The sequence below is a fragment of the Cydia strobilella genome, chromosome 4 (genome assembly GCF_947568885.1).
Source record: "Cydia strobilella chromosome 4, ilCydStro3.1, whole genome shotgun sequence".
Lineage (NCBI taxonomy): Eukaryota > Metazoa > Arthropoda > Insecta > Lepidoptera > Tortricidae > Cydia > Cydia strobilella.
The window spans coordinates 13,756,702-13,772,257 of NC_086044.1; the positions used below are offsets into that span (position 1 = coordinate 13,756,702).

Sequence of the window (15,556 nt, forward strand, 5' to 3'; positions counted from 1 at the left end):
CACAACATTCAAAAATCGTGTGACACAAAGTGGTAATGGTAACTGTATCCGTAATTTAGGTACTTAAAATCGTAAACCGTGGTCGTTGGCACGATTTTATTGTTCCATGTTTAAAAAACGTTCAATTTTCGTAAAGTATCAAATTCCAGTTAGACCCCTATGAACTTATTTGCATCTCGTCTCATCGTCACGGTTCGTTCGGGGATCACAGCTCCCGCTTGACGACGAGCTCGAGCGGCTGCGCGAGCGCGAGCGGGGGATAGGGCGCGGGAAGCGGCGGGGGCGCGGGCTGCGCGTGCGCCGGCGGCGGCCGTCGCTAGGGGAAGCCTCTGTAAATTAAACCATAATGTCGTGTTTAGTCCAGTAACCGTTGACACTAGTAAAAAAATATGAGTTAGGTACTTTGGATTATTTAGGTTTTGTCAAACTTACAATTTATAAGTTTATAGTTTATCTATTTAAGTTTTAATTATAATTAGGCAATTATAATCAGATTGAATTGAGTTCGAGTTAGATTAGTTGACAGTAATGACAGTAACGGAAATTCAATACTCGTATGCCATTTAAGCATAAGTTAAAGCCTGACCAGTAATATATGATTACGCGCCATGTTACGGAATTTCACTGGAACTAATTTTTTCATACTATACTGAACTGTCACCCTATACATGAGAATAAACAGCGCCCTCTTGACAATGATCATATATTACTGGTCAGGCTTTACATAGAGCACATCGTTTCTCGCATAAGTAAATAAATTCGATATATTATTTTAATAGAATTCATCAAGAATTCATCATTACTTGTCTCTTCCTTAGTGTGCCGCTGTGTATATATTATATGTTTATATATATTATGTATGTACGTATGTATGTTTTTATATATTTGTATATATATGCACCTGATATATATTTAACTATTTGGTTGTACCTATTGGTACGTATTTATTTAATTGTATTTGTATGTGTAATTAAAAACGTTTAAACTATTATCGCTTAGCGTAACAATTACTTAAAGGTAAACACCACATGCATTGAATGAAGTAAGAAGACTGGATCTACGTGACACACTTTACAATAATAATAATGCAGGCATTAATTATAACAGGGACTAACACTGTTTACAATCGAAATTAACTATCCTATCGTGAGACATATTTCAAGAGGTTTAGATCAGTACGGCTTCACTCACTATTATTTTTAGTTGTTTTACAATAACAATAACAATGCAGAGATTACTAATAACTACCTTAAGTGGATATCATTAACTTATGCTATTCTATTATTTTTTGCTAAGCAGGAGCGAACGAAATGATGCGCAGAGTCAAAGTGTGTGTGGAAGTCGATGTGTAAGTAGTTAGTAATAATAAAACCGTTCTTCAATCTTAACTACTTTTTATTTTCCTTCGCACAATAACACGGAAGATATCTGAGAGATAATTTTTACTTGACGTGACAAAGACAAGTCAGCTCGACAGGCCTGCGCGATTGCGCGCATCAGCCAGTGCTCGCCACATGGCTCCCCTCCAGAGACCGTCACTACGGGCGAGTGTAATCACGGAACCTTACGGTACGGCCAGAGCGGGTTTGGATAGTTTTTCTATTAACATGCTCAGTGTCAACTTTATCTTGGGTAGTAGGTTCTTTAGGTTGAGTGCCGTCTACCAATATATAAGCTGGCTTAAGGCGGTCAATCGTGACCGTGACGGGTTTGCTTTTTATCATGAGCTTGTAAACTTTTTCGGTTCTTTCTATTACCGGATGCGGGCCTGTGTATGCTGGCTGCAGAGCACCACGCAGAGCGTCTTCTCGCAGAAATACGTGACCGGCGGTGGCTAGTTCTTTGAATACGAAAATTGGTGGATGACAGTGACGTGAGGCATGCTTGGGTTGAAGCTTTTCAGTCGCTGACCGAAGACGAGCAATGTAGTCCGTTAAGTCGGTCGTACCGGGTGTGCACAGGTGAAAGAATTCACCAGGTAATCTTAGTGTCTCTCCATAAACCATCTCAGCCGATGAAGTTTGTAAGTCCTCTTTAAATGCGCTCCTTATCCCCAACAGTACGAGAGGAAGTGACTCGGTCCAGTTCTCTGATGAATGACAGGTGATGGCGGCCTTGAGTTGCCTGTGAAAGCGTTCGATAAGGCCGTTACAGGCTGGATGGTATGCTGTGGTTTTTTTATGATGGAAACCGGATATTTTGGCGAGGTGTTGAAATAAAGCGGACTCAAACTGTCGGCCACGGTCTGTAACGATGGAAGATGGACAACCAAACCTTGCTATCCATCCTGACAATAATGCTTTGCCTACAGTTTCGGCCGTCGCGTCAACGAGCGGTATTGCTTCTGGCCATCTGGAGAAACGATCCACGGCTGTGAGGCAATAGCGATACCCGTTAGACGGGGGCAACGGTCCGATAAGGTCAATATGAACGTCCGCGAATCTTGCTCGTGGGAGTGTAAAGTTACTTAAGGGAGCAGTTACATGCCTAGTTATCTTCACACGTTGACAAGGAAGGCATGCACGGGCCCAGTCTCGACAGTCCTTTCTAATTCCTGGCCACACGAAACGTGCTGCGATAAGTTGCGCTGATGAGTTTGCCCCGGGATGACTCAGTGAATGTAGGCTGTCGAAAACCTGTTTTCTCAATGACTGAGTGACGTAGGGTCTTGGCACCTGAGTGCTAATGTCGCAGTACAACTCAACGTGTGCGTCGGGAAGCTTCATTTTTTTAAAACGTAGAGATGTGTTATTGTTTAAAAATTGACTTAACTCAGGATCCTTGTGTTGGGCTTCTGCTAGTTGGACAAAATTAATGGGCGACTGAATTTCCTCTATGCGAGAAAGGGTGTCAGCCACGACGTTATCTTGGCCAGAAATGTGACGTATGTCGGTTGAAAACTGCGACACGTAATCTAAATGCCTAAACTGTCGTGGTGAGCATTTTTCTTTTCGTGTGCCGAAAGCAAAACTCAAGGGCTTGTGATCTGTGTAGATAGTAAAATCTCTAGCTTCAATCATATGACGGAAGTATTTGACGGCCTCGTATATTGCGAGGAGTTCTCTGTCATAAGGTGAGTATTTCTGTTGCGCAGGACTCAACTTTCTTGAGAAGAAGGCTAAAGGTTGCCATGAGCCTTGCTGACGCTGCTGTAAGACTGCACCGATCGCGGTGTCAGATGCGTCACATACCAAACCCAACTCTGCCTGGCAGATGGGGTGGGCTAGCATTGTAGCATGGCAGAGACCTTCCTTGCACTTGTTGAACGCCTCCAAGGTATTATCGGATAGATTTATAGGATAGGAGTTCTTGACAGGTCCGCCAAGTAGCGCGTTTAACGGAGCTTGGATACTTGCAGCCTTAGGAATGAAACGCCTGTAAAAATTGATCATCCCTAAGAATCGTCTCAGCTCCTTAACGGTCTTGGGGGTTGGGAAATTCTTTATTACTTCAATTTTTGTATCTAGAGGCTTAGTTCCGCTAGCTGAAATGGAGTAACCGAGGAAGGTAATCTCTGGAACGGCGAATGTGCACTTTGCGGTATTTATAATCATGCCATATTCTTTTAGTCTGCTGAAGACGCATCGCAGGTGTATTTCGTGCTCCTCGGCATTTCTAGAGAATATCAGGAAGTCGTCTAGATACGTGTAGCAAAAGTCCAAACCCCTTGTCATTTCGTCGACGAAGCGTTGGAAGGTTTGTCCGGCATTACGAAGCCCAAACGTCATGTAAGGGAATTCAAATAACCCGAAAGGCGTCGTAATGGCTGTCTTCGGGATGTCCTCTTCGCTGACGGGGATTTGGTTGTACGCCTTCACAAGATCCAGTTTGGAAAATACGCTGCATCCTGATATGCCTTGAGCAAAATCGTGTATGTGTCGTATTGGATATCTGTCGAGTACTGTTCGGGCATTCAACATGCGGTAGTCCCCACAAGGGCGCCAACCGTTGTCCTTCTTCGGTGCCAAGTGTAACGGGGACGCCCAAGGGCTTTTTGATGGTCTAGCTGTTCCATCCTTCAGCATAGCTTCAAACTCCTTCTTGGCGATTAATAATTTATCTGGCGCTAAGCGTCTTGGAGATGAAAAGACGGGTGGGCCAGAGATAGTTTTTGATATGTATATAGGTAATAAGTTATGGACCTACCGACAGTCTCATAATAAATCGCTTACTGAACGGACGTGTGCCTTTCTCTTATGCGCCCTGCACATATACTACATTGGCGATCGACGATTAAACTAAGTAATATAATACGGACTGATTGATGCGTGCAAACATATACGAATAGTGTTTTTTTTTGCTGTGATAGTGTGCGTAAATATTTAATGGACGTGACAGCGGTTATTTTGTGGTGGTGCATTATCGTGGTACAAAAAAATGTCGGTTGGGAAGATCAAGGCTTTCGAAGTAGCTTCTGGCAATTGGACTACGTACATCGAACGTTTGGAGATGTATTTTAAAGCAAACGACATTAAAACGGATGTGCAATTACCAACGTTAATAGCAGTCATGGGCGCGGACGCATACGAGCTGTTGAGAAATTTAACTAGCCCTAAGAAGCCCGGGGACTTGAAATACACTGATGTCATTAGGATTATGCAAGATCATGTGGAACCCAAGCCTTCCTTTATGGCCGAGAGGTATCGTTTCCGGCTGCGGCGTCAGGGCGAGGACGAATCCGTGGCACAATACCTCGCGGAGCTCAAGAAATTGTCGAAATATTGTGAGTTCGATACGTCATTAGAGGAAAATCTCCGTGATCAGTTTACGTGTGGATTAAAAAACGATACAATCAAACAACGTCTCTTTACCGAGAAGAATTTAACCTATTCGAAAGCGGTAAGTCTTGCGCTCTCGTTGGAAGCGGCGGAGAGGGACGCAGCGACTGTAGAACGCCCGTGTGCGAGCGAGAGCAACGTTGCCAGATCGGACATGGCGTCTGTAAATTTAGTCACACCGGGACCACGTGGCGGAAATAAAGGCAATAATCCTAATTACAGACAGAGTAACAGTGCCAGCACCAGCAATATGCCGAATAATGACTCCAAATGTGCAGTTTGTGGACGGGAAGGCCACCGTGAAGCGAGTTGCCGCTATAGGAATTTAACGTGCAGCAAGTGTGGGTGCGTGGGGCATCTAAGGCGGATGTGTCCGTCTGGGGACGCAGCTAGCAGCCAGGGGGCTGCCAGGGGGCGCAGCTCGGGCGCCGGCAGACGCGGCGCGGGCGGTCGAGGCTCGCGGCGCGCCTTTCACCACGTCCAAGCGGCACAATATGAGACTCCAGGGGCCGACGAGGACAATTCGTCGGACCCTGAATTTGAAGAAAATCTGAATCATCTCTGCTTGAACGACTACAGCGCGGTAAGCATGTCTATGCACGTAGACAACATAATGTTAGACATGGAAATAGACACGGGCTCCCCAATATCCTGCATTAGTAAGGAAAACTATTATAAATATTTTAGGCATAGGCCAATTAAGCCATTCAATTTGTCATTTACATTTATTGATGGGAGTAAATTTAAACCGTTAGGAGTTATAAGACCAGATGTTGTTTACGAAGGGAAATTAAAAGCTTTAGAACTGTTTGTTGTAGAAGGGGGTACCACATCTTTGTTAGGCCGGCAATGGCTGAGGGAGCTAGGGATTAATATCCCACTATTTAACTGTCAAACAGTGAGTAATGATGAATTGTGTAAATTACTCGACAGGTATAAGGAGCTATTCAGCGGCGGGTTGGGGCGGTTTACGGGCGGCAAGGCGACTCTTCGCGTGAAGGAGGGCGCGGCGCCGGTGTACTGTCGCGCGCGGCCGCTGCCGTACGCGCTGCGCGACCGGGTGGACCACGAGCTGGACGAGATGCTGCGCAGCGGAGTCATCGAGCCCGTCGACACTTCGGAGTGGGCTACGCCCCTCGTGCCGGTACGTAAAGCTGATGGTGGATTAAGGATTTGCGCCGATTACAAAATAACCTTGAACCCGAATTTGCTGATCGATAGGTACCCGCTCCCAAAAATTGATGATTTATTAGTGAGGCTGAACGGGGCTCGCGTTTTCTCGAAAATTGATTTAACTCAAGCATACAATCAGGTAGAACTAGATGATTCGAAGCAATATACGGTTATTAACACGCATAGGGGATTGTTTAAGTACAATAGGTTGGTCTACGGTCTATCATCTAGTCCTGGTATTTTTCAGAGAATCATGTCCAGTTTACTAAAGGATATTCCACAGGTAGAAGTATTTTTAGACGACATTTTAATAAGTACACCCGACGTGGCGTCGCATTTATTGATATTGGACAAAGTTTTACAGAGATTGCATAGCCATGGCATGAAACTCAAAAAAAGTAAATGTTCCTTTTTTACTGAAGAAGTGAAGTACTTAGGTTTTATAATTTCTAAGGACGGTATTAAAGCCGATCCGGCCAAAATTGAGGCAATTGTTAAAATTCCACGACCACAAAACATAACAGAGTTAAAATCATTTTTAGGCGTGGTCAACTTCTATGCTAGATTCGTGGCAAAGCTAAGCACCATATTGTCACCCTTATATGACTTGCTTAGGAAAGGCGTAGCGTGGACATGGGGTAAACAATGTGAAAAGGCATTTAAAACGGTTAAGCAGGTATTAGTTAGTGCCGAAGTATTGATGCATTATGATCAAAACAAACCCCTGATTCTTACGACAGATGCTAGTTCACGCGGGATCTCCGGCGTGTTGACCCAACCCTGTGCCGGCGCCGGCGTCGGCGCGCGGCCGGGCGCGGCGGCGGAGCGGCCGGTCGCCTATGTCTCGCGCTCGCTTAACGACGCGGAGCGTAATTATTCGCAAATTGACAAAGAAGCGTTAGCGATTGTGTTTAGTTTTGAAAAATTGCATCAGTTCCTGTATGGAAGGCGTTTCGTGTTAAGGACTGATCACAAACCCCTTGTTAGCATATTTGGTCCGAAACAGGGTATCCCTGCAATGGTAGCGAGTAGATTGCAGCGGTGGGCGATCAAGCTGTCGGCATATACCTACGACATTGAATACGTACGGACAGACGCGAACGGCGCCGACGGGTTGTCGCGCTTGCCGGTGCCAGTTAAAAATGCGACGTCGCTGGATGGCCCACCACCCGAGCAAACTTATTTGCATTTTGTCCAAAATGAAATGTTGTTAGACTACCACGAAATCAAAACACAAACCCAACGAGATCAAATTTTAGGTCGGGTGCTCAGTTATTTACGATCGAGTTGGCCAGCTGAAATAGAAATAGATAATTTACGCCCCTATCATAACAGGAAAGGCGAACTTTATGAGGAATTAGGATGTGTTATGTGGGGCCATCGCGTAGTGATACCACAGAGCTGTCAGAAAAAAGTATTGGCGTTATTGCATGAAAGTCATATGGGGATAGTGAAAACTAAAGCATTTACAAGGAGTTACGTATGGTGGCCCGGCGTTGATGAGGCCGTGGAGGCCATGTGTCGCTCGTGCACGGTGTGCGCGGCCGAGGCCGACGCGCCGCCCCGGCATGGGCCCGCGGCGTGGCCATTCCCGGCGAGAGCTTGGTCCAGGGTGCACGCGGATTTTTTAGGCCCTATAGGCGGGGAAACGTATCTCATTTTGGTGGATGCACGATCAAAATGGTTGGAGGTCTTCCCACGCTGTAGTACCTCGGCCGTTAATACAATTGAGAAACTAAGTGAGGCTTTCGGTCGCTGGGGTCTGCCAAGACAATTGGTATCCGATAACGGACCACCGTTTACTAGTAGGGAGTTTGCGGTATATTTGACAACTAATGGTATAGAACATTTGTTTTCCGCGCCATATCATCCTTCGTCGAATGGAGCCGCCGAAAATGCCGTGCGCACTATCAAAAAAGTAATTAAAAAAGCTGTTAGGCAAAAGCAAAATATAAATATTGCAATCAATACATTTTTATTACATTATCGTAACACCGAACACTGCACAACGGGTGAAAGCCCGGCGGCATTAATGTTAGGTAGGCAAATACGTACCAAATTAGATGCTATTAGACCGGATTGCGAAAAAAAGGTGCGCGATTCCCAAAAGAAACAGATGTCTAGTACTGCAGGTATAAAACGTGTATTTCAGCCGGGTGAACTCGTTTGGGCACGGCAATACCAGGGCAACACCAAATGGACACCGGGGCAGATACTACGGAGAGAAGGGACAACCGACTATACAGTGTTAGATAGCTTAGGCAGGGGGTCCCATAGGCACATCGATCAGCTAAAGCGGCGTTCAAGTGTTTTAGTATGTCCACCAGATCCATCAGCTTTACCCCTACCACAGAGCAGACCATCGCAACAAGGGAATGCGACTAGAGAGGCTGCACCCACTCCAGGTACGCCAGAGCAGGCGAGATCATCGGCCACAACGCCAGACACCCCGGCACACAAGGTCATTCCACCCGGAAGCGCGCGCCACAGTACACCGCCATCACCTAACGCTGGCCTCAGTACTAATCCCCAAACATCGCCCTTGCCGCCACCTGAACCGCCTCAACCCCGCCATATTAGGGAGTGCCGGATTTTTAATCCACCGAAATACAAATTATAGTTATTAACTTACCATTGGTACACCTTATCTCGTTGCAATAAGATTCATAAAAGTTTTATTTGTTGTGTGGAAAAGAAATACCCGTATAAGTAGAAGTAAATAAGTGTTTATTTAGGTTAGCGTGCGGGTATCCTGTAACTAAGAACCATATAATAAAATTTTCTTGTAAAACAAATTATTTTCCTACATGTAATTAGATAAATATAATCTGTGTAAGTAATACTACTATTTAGTCAATATCAATACCATAATTAGTTTAAAATGTACTTAAGCACTTATTAGGAAACAAATCAAAATGTAAATACATTGCTATCAATTATTGATCAATAGGAAGGTCAGTGACCCTCTTTCGAAAGTAAACAACTTTATATTAAATGTTATACTTACCTATGTACGTTCCTATACCTACACACAGCTCATCAGCTGATCAACGTTCCTATTATTATTATATTATGACCTTGTTTAGTTACCGACATAAAGCAAATAACAACTATATATAGGTACCTTTCTATGTCGTTTTAAGAAGAGAGTAAGAAATAGGTAATAGTTATTTGTTAAAATGTATACTATATAGTATAATAAATATATATGTTTAATCATAAGATTTTGGTTGGCCGACTGAGATTTAAAGTTTTTCTTTTTGTATTAAAAAATATTTAATGTGTAGTTTTAAGAAGAGAGTAATGATATGTATATAGGTAATAAGTTATGGACCTACCGACAGTCTCATAATAAATCGCTTACTGAACGGACGTGTGCCTTTCTCTTATGCGCCCTGCACATATACTACAGTTTTGATGTAATGCACAGTATTATGTTTAACTTGACTGTCAACACCTGCGGGGTGGGTAATCTCGGGATATTCTTTCAACAAGCTATGCCATTTTGAGTCGCCGGACAAAACTTTAATAGAATATACCATATCTGACGTGGTTGCGGGTGTGCCCATTGCAAAGATTGAGGTGGTAGCGTCAACCAGTCGTTGATGTCGAACATAGACCATAAGGTTGTAGTGGCTTAGAAAATCGGCCCCGATAATCGCTCTAGTAACATCGGCAACGATAAAACGCCACGAGTATTCACGGCGTAGGCCCAGATCAAGGTTCAGGTGCACGTAGCCATACGTATTTACTGACTGCCCGGCAAGTTTTCCGATGGAAAGTCGCATGGTTAGTCGCATCTAGTTGCATTCTTGCCAAATTTAGCATGATACCAGCATAACGGGAACCTTTGATAACTAGACGACGAACGTCGGGTAGACTTGCTACGCTGACGTTGACTGGGTCCGGAACGGTAGGGCGTGCGGGATCTGCCCGGATTAAACTTGAAGTCTTGTATTTGCTTCCTTAGTTCAGCAATTTCATTTTTTAATTCTATAAGAGAAGATCCAGGTGAATCAGAGGACGTGGATGCGACTTGCGGCGTAGCCGGTGCGATGTCTTGAACTCGGTCTGCCAGATCCGCTAATAAGTCGACAGAAGCATCTGGTTGAACAGCAATGACAGTTTGGATGTTGTTAGGTAGGCGCGATCTCCAAATCGTCAATAAAAGGTCTTCAGATAGTGTTGGACCGCCTAGGTCCCTTAGATGTCGTAGGAACTGGGACGGTTTGCGCTCCCCTAGTTGCTTGTGCATTAGCAGTTGTTTGATTTTTTTATCTTTGGAAGCGGTCAGTCGCTTAATGAGTTCTTCTTTGAGTTTTTGGTACTTATTATTGGTTGGAGGCGAAATGATTAGGTCCTTTACCTCTTTACAATTTTGTTGATCGAGGTGGCTGATGACACAGTTAAATTTGGTTTCGTCAACTGTAATTTTCGACAGGTTAAATTGACCCTCTATTTGAGCGAACCAGATTTCGGGCTCCTCGGGCCAAAAGGGTGGAATTTTAACGCTGACACGGTATACCTCGGGAGCGGGAGTGGTAGGGACAGGATCTCCGAATGTAGCGGGCGCCACGCTCGTATGGGAGTCGGCCGGGACTTTTTGCGTGTCGTCTGTCATTTTCCGTTTAATTCAAGGTGTTCAGAAGGGGTCACCAGTGTGGAAGTCGATGTGTAAGTAGTTAGTAATAATAAAACCGTTCTTCAATCTTAACTACTTTTTATTTTCCTTCGCACAATAACACGGAAGATATCTGAGAGATAATTTTTACTTGACGTGACAAAGACAAGTCAGCTCGACAGGCCTGCGCGATTGCGCGCATCAGCCAGTGCTCGCCACATGTGCATCCATTACATGGCTACAATTATTCACTACTTTGCACAATCTAGGGACAGGTGAATTGCTGCCATGGACCGTCCGACGAAGCGGGGGGCACAGGGGAGTTATCGGGTTGCGGGGTATTCTTTCCGGAGCACGGAAGTGAAGAAGGCCTAGGAGTTGAGGACAGTCTATGCCATTATTTAATAATTTGTACAAGAACATTGCATCCGCAATGCTTCTGCGTAGTGATAAGGACTCAAGTTTGAAAAGTTTCAATCTTTTGGCATAAGAAATCGGTTTTGGCTTTGCCCTCTGCAAAAGTTAGGTGCCACAAGAACCGCTTTTGAACCCGCTCCAGTCTTAAAGAGTAAGTAGCGTAGTGTGGGCGCCACACTACACTACAATATTCTAATATACTCCTCACAAGGCTGTTGTAAAGCAAGATTTTGGTATTACTTCGTCGAAACATCTTGACATTCCTTATAACATTTTATTGGATTTAATCCTAACATTTTATTGGATTTCTTAGAGATATGTTCCACTTGAGGGATGAAAGTGAGTTTTTTATCAAAGACCACTCCTAAATCGCGTATTGTGTCTACTTCTTGAAGAGTGTTGCTGTTAATACTGTAATCTGATCTGATGATATTTTGTTTCCTCGTAAACTTAACATGAACACATTTATCAGCATTTAAAATCATTTGGTTATTATTACACCAGTGGACTAGCCTGCTCAAGTCACTTCACAGCAAATCAACATCGTTACCCGAATTTATAGTGCGTGCAATCTTCTTATTCCTGTAATTTAGTACTGCATTAGTTTTCTGTTCTTTATATCCTAAGGTTGTCTCGAAGAGATCGCTTACAGCGATGAGACCATGATAAGACCGCCTGTTGCTACCTTTATTTACTTTGTAAATCTGTTATTGATTTTTCTTTTGTGGTGCAATAAAGTGTATTTATTTATTATTTATTTATTGTTCATTAGCAGCTTTGGTGTAACTTTGGAGAATGCCGTGTAGCATTAAGTCCGCCTTTTGTCACTGTATATTCTTACTGTGCAATAAAGTTTAAATAACTTCAGCCGTTTTTTAATAACAAGAAATAACTTCAAAATGGGACACAAAAGTGGGAAAAATAGTGAGAAACACCCAAAGGGTAAAAACGGGACCCTATTACTAAGACTCCGCTGTCCGTCTGTCCGTCTGTCTGTCTGTCACCAGGCTGTATCTCATGAACCGTGATAGCTAGACAGTTGATATTTTCACAGATGATGTATTTCTGTTGCCGCTATAACAACAAATACTAAAAAATACGGAACCCTCGGTGCGCGACTCCGACTCGCACTTGGCCAGTTTTTTTCTTACCTACGCATACACACGCCACACGCATGCCAAGTTCTATGCTTTCTTCCAGTTGGGACTATACTTTGAACATCAAGAGTCTGACTGTTGGTTAATAAGTTATTAATTACAATAATAACTGAATCGTGATAAGGCTCGCTGAGCGACAAGTCAGGGTACGGCGGGGAAGGTTGCTGAGACCTGAGACGTGAGATATATAGTATGTTACCTGGACGAATAGTGATGCAGCTCTCCGGGCCCCGTCCGATACGTGAGACAGTAATTTACCTGGGTGAATAGTGTTATGGCTCTTCAAACCATTCGATGGCGACCGAGAAATCGGAGTAAACTCTCGGGGTAAACGACGACAAGTTTCTAAGATCCCAAACGTGAGACAGTAAACCTACCTGGGTGAATAGTGGTGAGGCTCTCCGAGCCACGAGTCGGGGGAGGGCGGGAAGTCGGGGTAAGCTCCCGCGGCTGGAGACGACGAACTGCTGAGATCTGACGCGCCGCCCGCGCCTATTCCGGTGCCGCTCATGGCTTGACCTGCAATTAGACATTCATATTTTTATTTTTATTCATTTTTTATGGTTCCGTACCCAAAGGGTAAAAACAGGACCCTATTACTAAGACTCCGCTGTCCGACTGTCCGTCTGTCCGTCTGTCTGTCTGTCACCAAGCTGTATCTCATGAACCGTGATAGCTAGACAGTTGAAATTTTCACATATGATGTATTTCTGTTGCCGCTAGAACACCAAATACTAAAAACAGAATTACATAAATATTTAAATGGGGCTCCCATACAACAAACGTGATTTTTTTGCTGTTTTTTTCGTAATGGCACGGAACCCTTTGTGCGCGAGTCCGACTCGCACTTGGCCGGTTTTTTATTCATTTATTTCTTTTTTTTTATATGTAATATTAGCACTAACAGATAAACCTAGATAGTATTAAATATTAGTATTACTTATTCTGCAAACCATGCACATGTATGTGTGTGTGTGTTAGTTCAATAAGTAATTAGATGCAGATTTTGAAGTATTTTATCCATAGACATTTATATTACTTAGTGAAGACCGGCCTTACGAGCACTACGAATGGGGCCGATACATTGGATACAGCATTCCTGCGCTTCCTTTACAAGAAGTTCTATGGATATTATCCTTTTATATACCCAACTAAGTTTTTACTTGGCATCCTAGATTTTAACTCTCTGGAGGTGTGTAGAGACTGTAGAGACGCGCTTGGTTACTGCGTGTAAGGTGCTGCACAATAAAATGAACAGCACGGAACTGCACAATATTATCAACTGTCTAGTTGTACCTCCTAACCTAACAAATCTCGACGGCGAGTATATATGCAGCTGTGGTATGGAACAGGACCGCGCGCGACCGTCGCGCGTCGCCACTCACCGCTGTGCGACATACTACACTTACTGAACGGACTCCTGCGCACGGATCAACAAGTGGACATTTCGCTGATCGTTGGCCTAGGCTATAGTCCAGGTGCCTCGCCTACTGTGAGAGTGAAGTAAATGACCGTACGACAGTGTATATGACTGGGTAACCGATAATGTATTAACAAAATGTGATATAAATATCTAGACATACTTAATTACATTTTGCTAATGTAGCAATTAATTAGCATAGTAGCAAAGTAATTAACATTAGTAGCAAGTGTAATTAGTGTAATCCGTTCTTGTGAATATAAATATAAACATAAATTGGAGTCAAAATCGCATTTAGTTACACCAGCGCGCTCAGTCGTGTGGCGAATTGCGCAGTGAAAAGGCAAGTGAAAGCAAAATTGTGGTAGTAACATAGGCTATATAAATTTTGAAAATGGCGCCCACAAATGAAAAAAGCAATATGGGTACCAAATGAAAGCTAGTGAAAAGACCATTTCAAAAATATATGCAAACAGTACTTACTTGCTTATACTTTTCTTATTCTTTAACATATCTGGTTAATTATTTTTAGACATTATATGGAGGATATTCTGCACAGTCATTTGGTAAAAAATTTGGAATAATCCATTTAGTCATTTTCAATTTTGAGCAGTTCAAAGTCAACTCTGGATTGTGAAATTTTTGAACGTTTTCTAACAATTTGTTAGACCAAGTAGTGAAAATGTTACAGTATGTTATATATTTGTGATTTACTTACAAAACCCTTTCATTTGGTACCCCACATGGTATTTTTACAAAAAGAAAAAAAAAAGTTTGTTACCGCCGACTTTATGACGTCACAGCAACTACCCCCACCACTTTCGCGCTTGTCATCTCATAAATTTGTGTTTAGGACATTAATCCTGTGATTATACTAAATGCACTGATACCAAATATACCCATATCCAAGACATAAGCGAAAATCGATTTCTAGAAGAGTTTTCGAGAAAAGGCCAAGCCACTATGTAGCCGTGCGCGTCAGTTGACGTCTTGTTTTTGAAAGGGTTCATGTATATTTTTTACGAGTATATGAACAGCTATTTACTCACCAATATTAGTGTAAACGAGGTGGTCTGGAGGGTAGTGGTAGTGTGGATGCGGGGGTGGTGAATGCGCGCGCAGGTACGGCGGTGTGGCGGCGTAGCGCGCGCCGCCGGTAGCGCCCGCGCCGCCGCCGCCCACCGGCGAGCCCTCGTCGCCACCCAGCGCTACCGTACTATAGCTGTCGTTACTGAGATCTGCAAACAATAATCATTAATGTAAGCTATCTTCAGCTCGTCTTTGTCCAGCAGCCGCTTGTGGCGCGGCGATTCGCTGCCGCCTCCCTTCATCGATCTGAAGTACTGCGACTAGCGCGTCTCATGTGTGGGTATCATTAGTGTTTACCATGGTGACTAAAGGAATCCAGGTCTAACTTCAGCTCGTCTTTGTCCAGCAGCCGCTCGTGACGCGGCGACCCGCCGCCTCGTCCCTTCATTGACCTGAAGTACTGCGACCAGCGCGTCTCATGTGTGGGTATCATTAGTGTTTACCATGGTGACTAAAGGAATCCAGTTCTATCTTCAGCTCGTCTTTGTCCAGCAGCCGCTCGGGGCGCGGCGACCCGCTGCCTTCTCCCTTCAACGACCTGAAGAACTGCGACCAGCGCGTCTCATGTGTGGGTATCATTAGTGTTTACCATGGTGACTAAAGGAATCCAGTTCTATCTTCAGCTCGTCTTGGTCCAGCAGCCGCTCGGGGCGCGGCGACCCGCTGCCTCCTCCCTTCATCGACCTGAAGTACTGCAACCAGCGCGTCTCATGTGTGGGTATCATTAGTGTTTACCATGGTGACTAAAGGAATCCAGGTCAATCTTCAGCTCGTCTTTGTCTAGCAGCCGCTCGTGGCGCGGCGATCCGCTGCCGCCTCCCTTCATTGATCTGAAGTACTGCGACCAGCGCGTGCGCCCCGCGTCCTTCTTAAGTCGCTTCTCTTTCGCTCGTCTGCAATG

The 15,556-nt window shown here is 44.2% G+C and overlaps 1 protein-coding gene across 2 annotated transcripts in view; it reads right to left on the bottom strand.

The window, feature by feature from the left end:
• Nucleotides 1-128: 128 nt before the first annotated feature.
• The window catches only part of LOC134741069 (LIM/homeobox protein Lhx3), an 88,820-nt gene continuing 73,392 nt past the window's right edge, over nt 129-15,556 (bottom strand). Inside the window, exons 5-8 of one of the 2 annotated variants that reach the window (XM_063673831.1) lie at nt 15,391-15,548; nt 14,616-14,804; nt 12,524-12,665; nt 129-329 (exon numbers count right to left, since the gene is read on the bottom strand). In XM_063673831.1, the coding sequence (XP_063529901.1) occupies nt 317-329; nt 12,524-12,665; nt 14,616-14,804; nt 15,391-15,548 (502 nt within the window). In that variant the 3' untranslated portion in view covers nt 129-316. The remainder of the gene's footprint in view (nt 330-12,523; nt 12,666-14,615; nt 14,805-15,390; nt 15,549-15,556) is intronic. The other variant, XM_063673832.1, reaches the window with a different exon arrangement.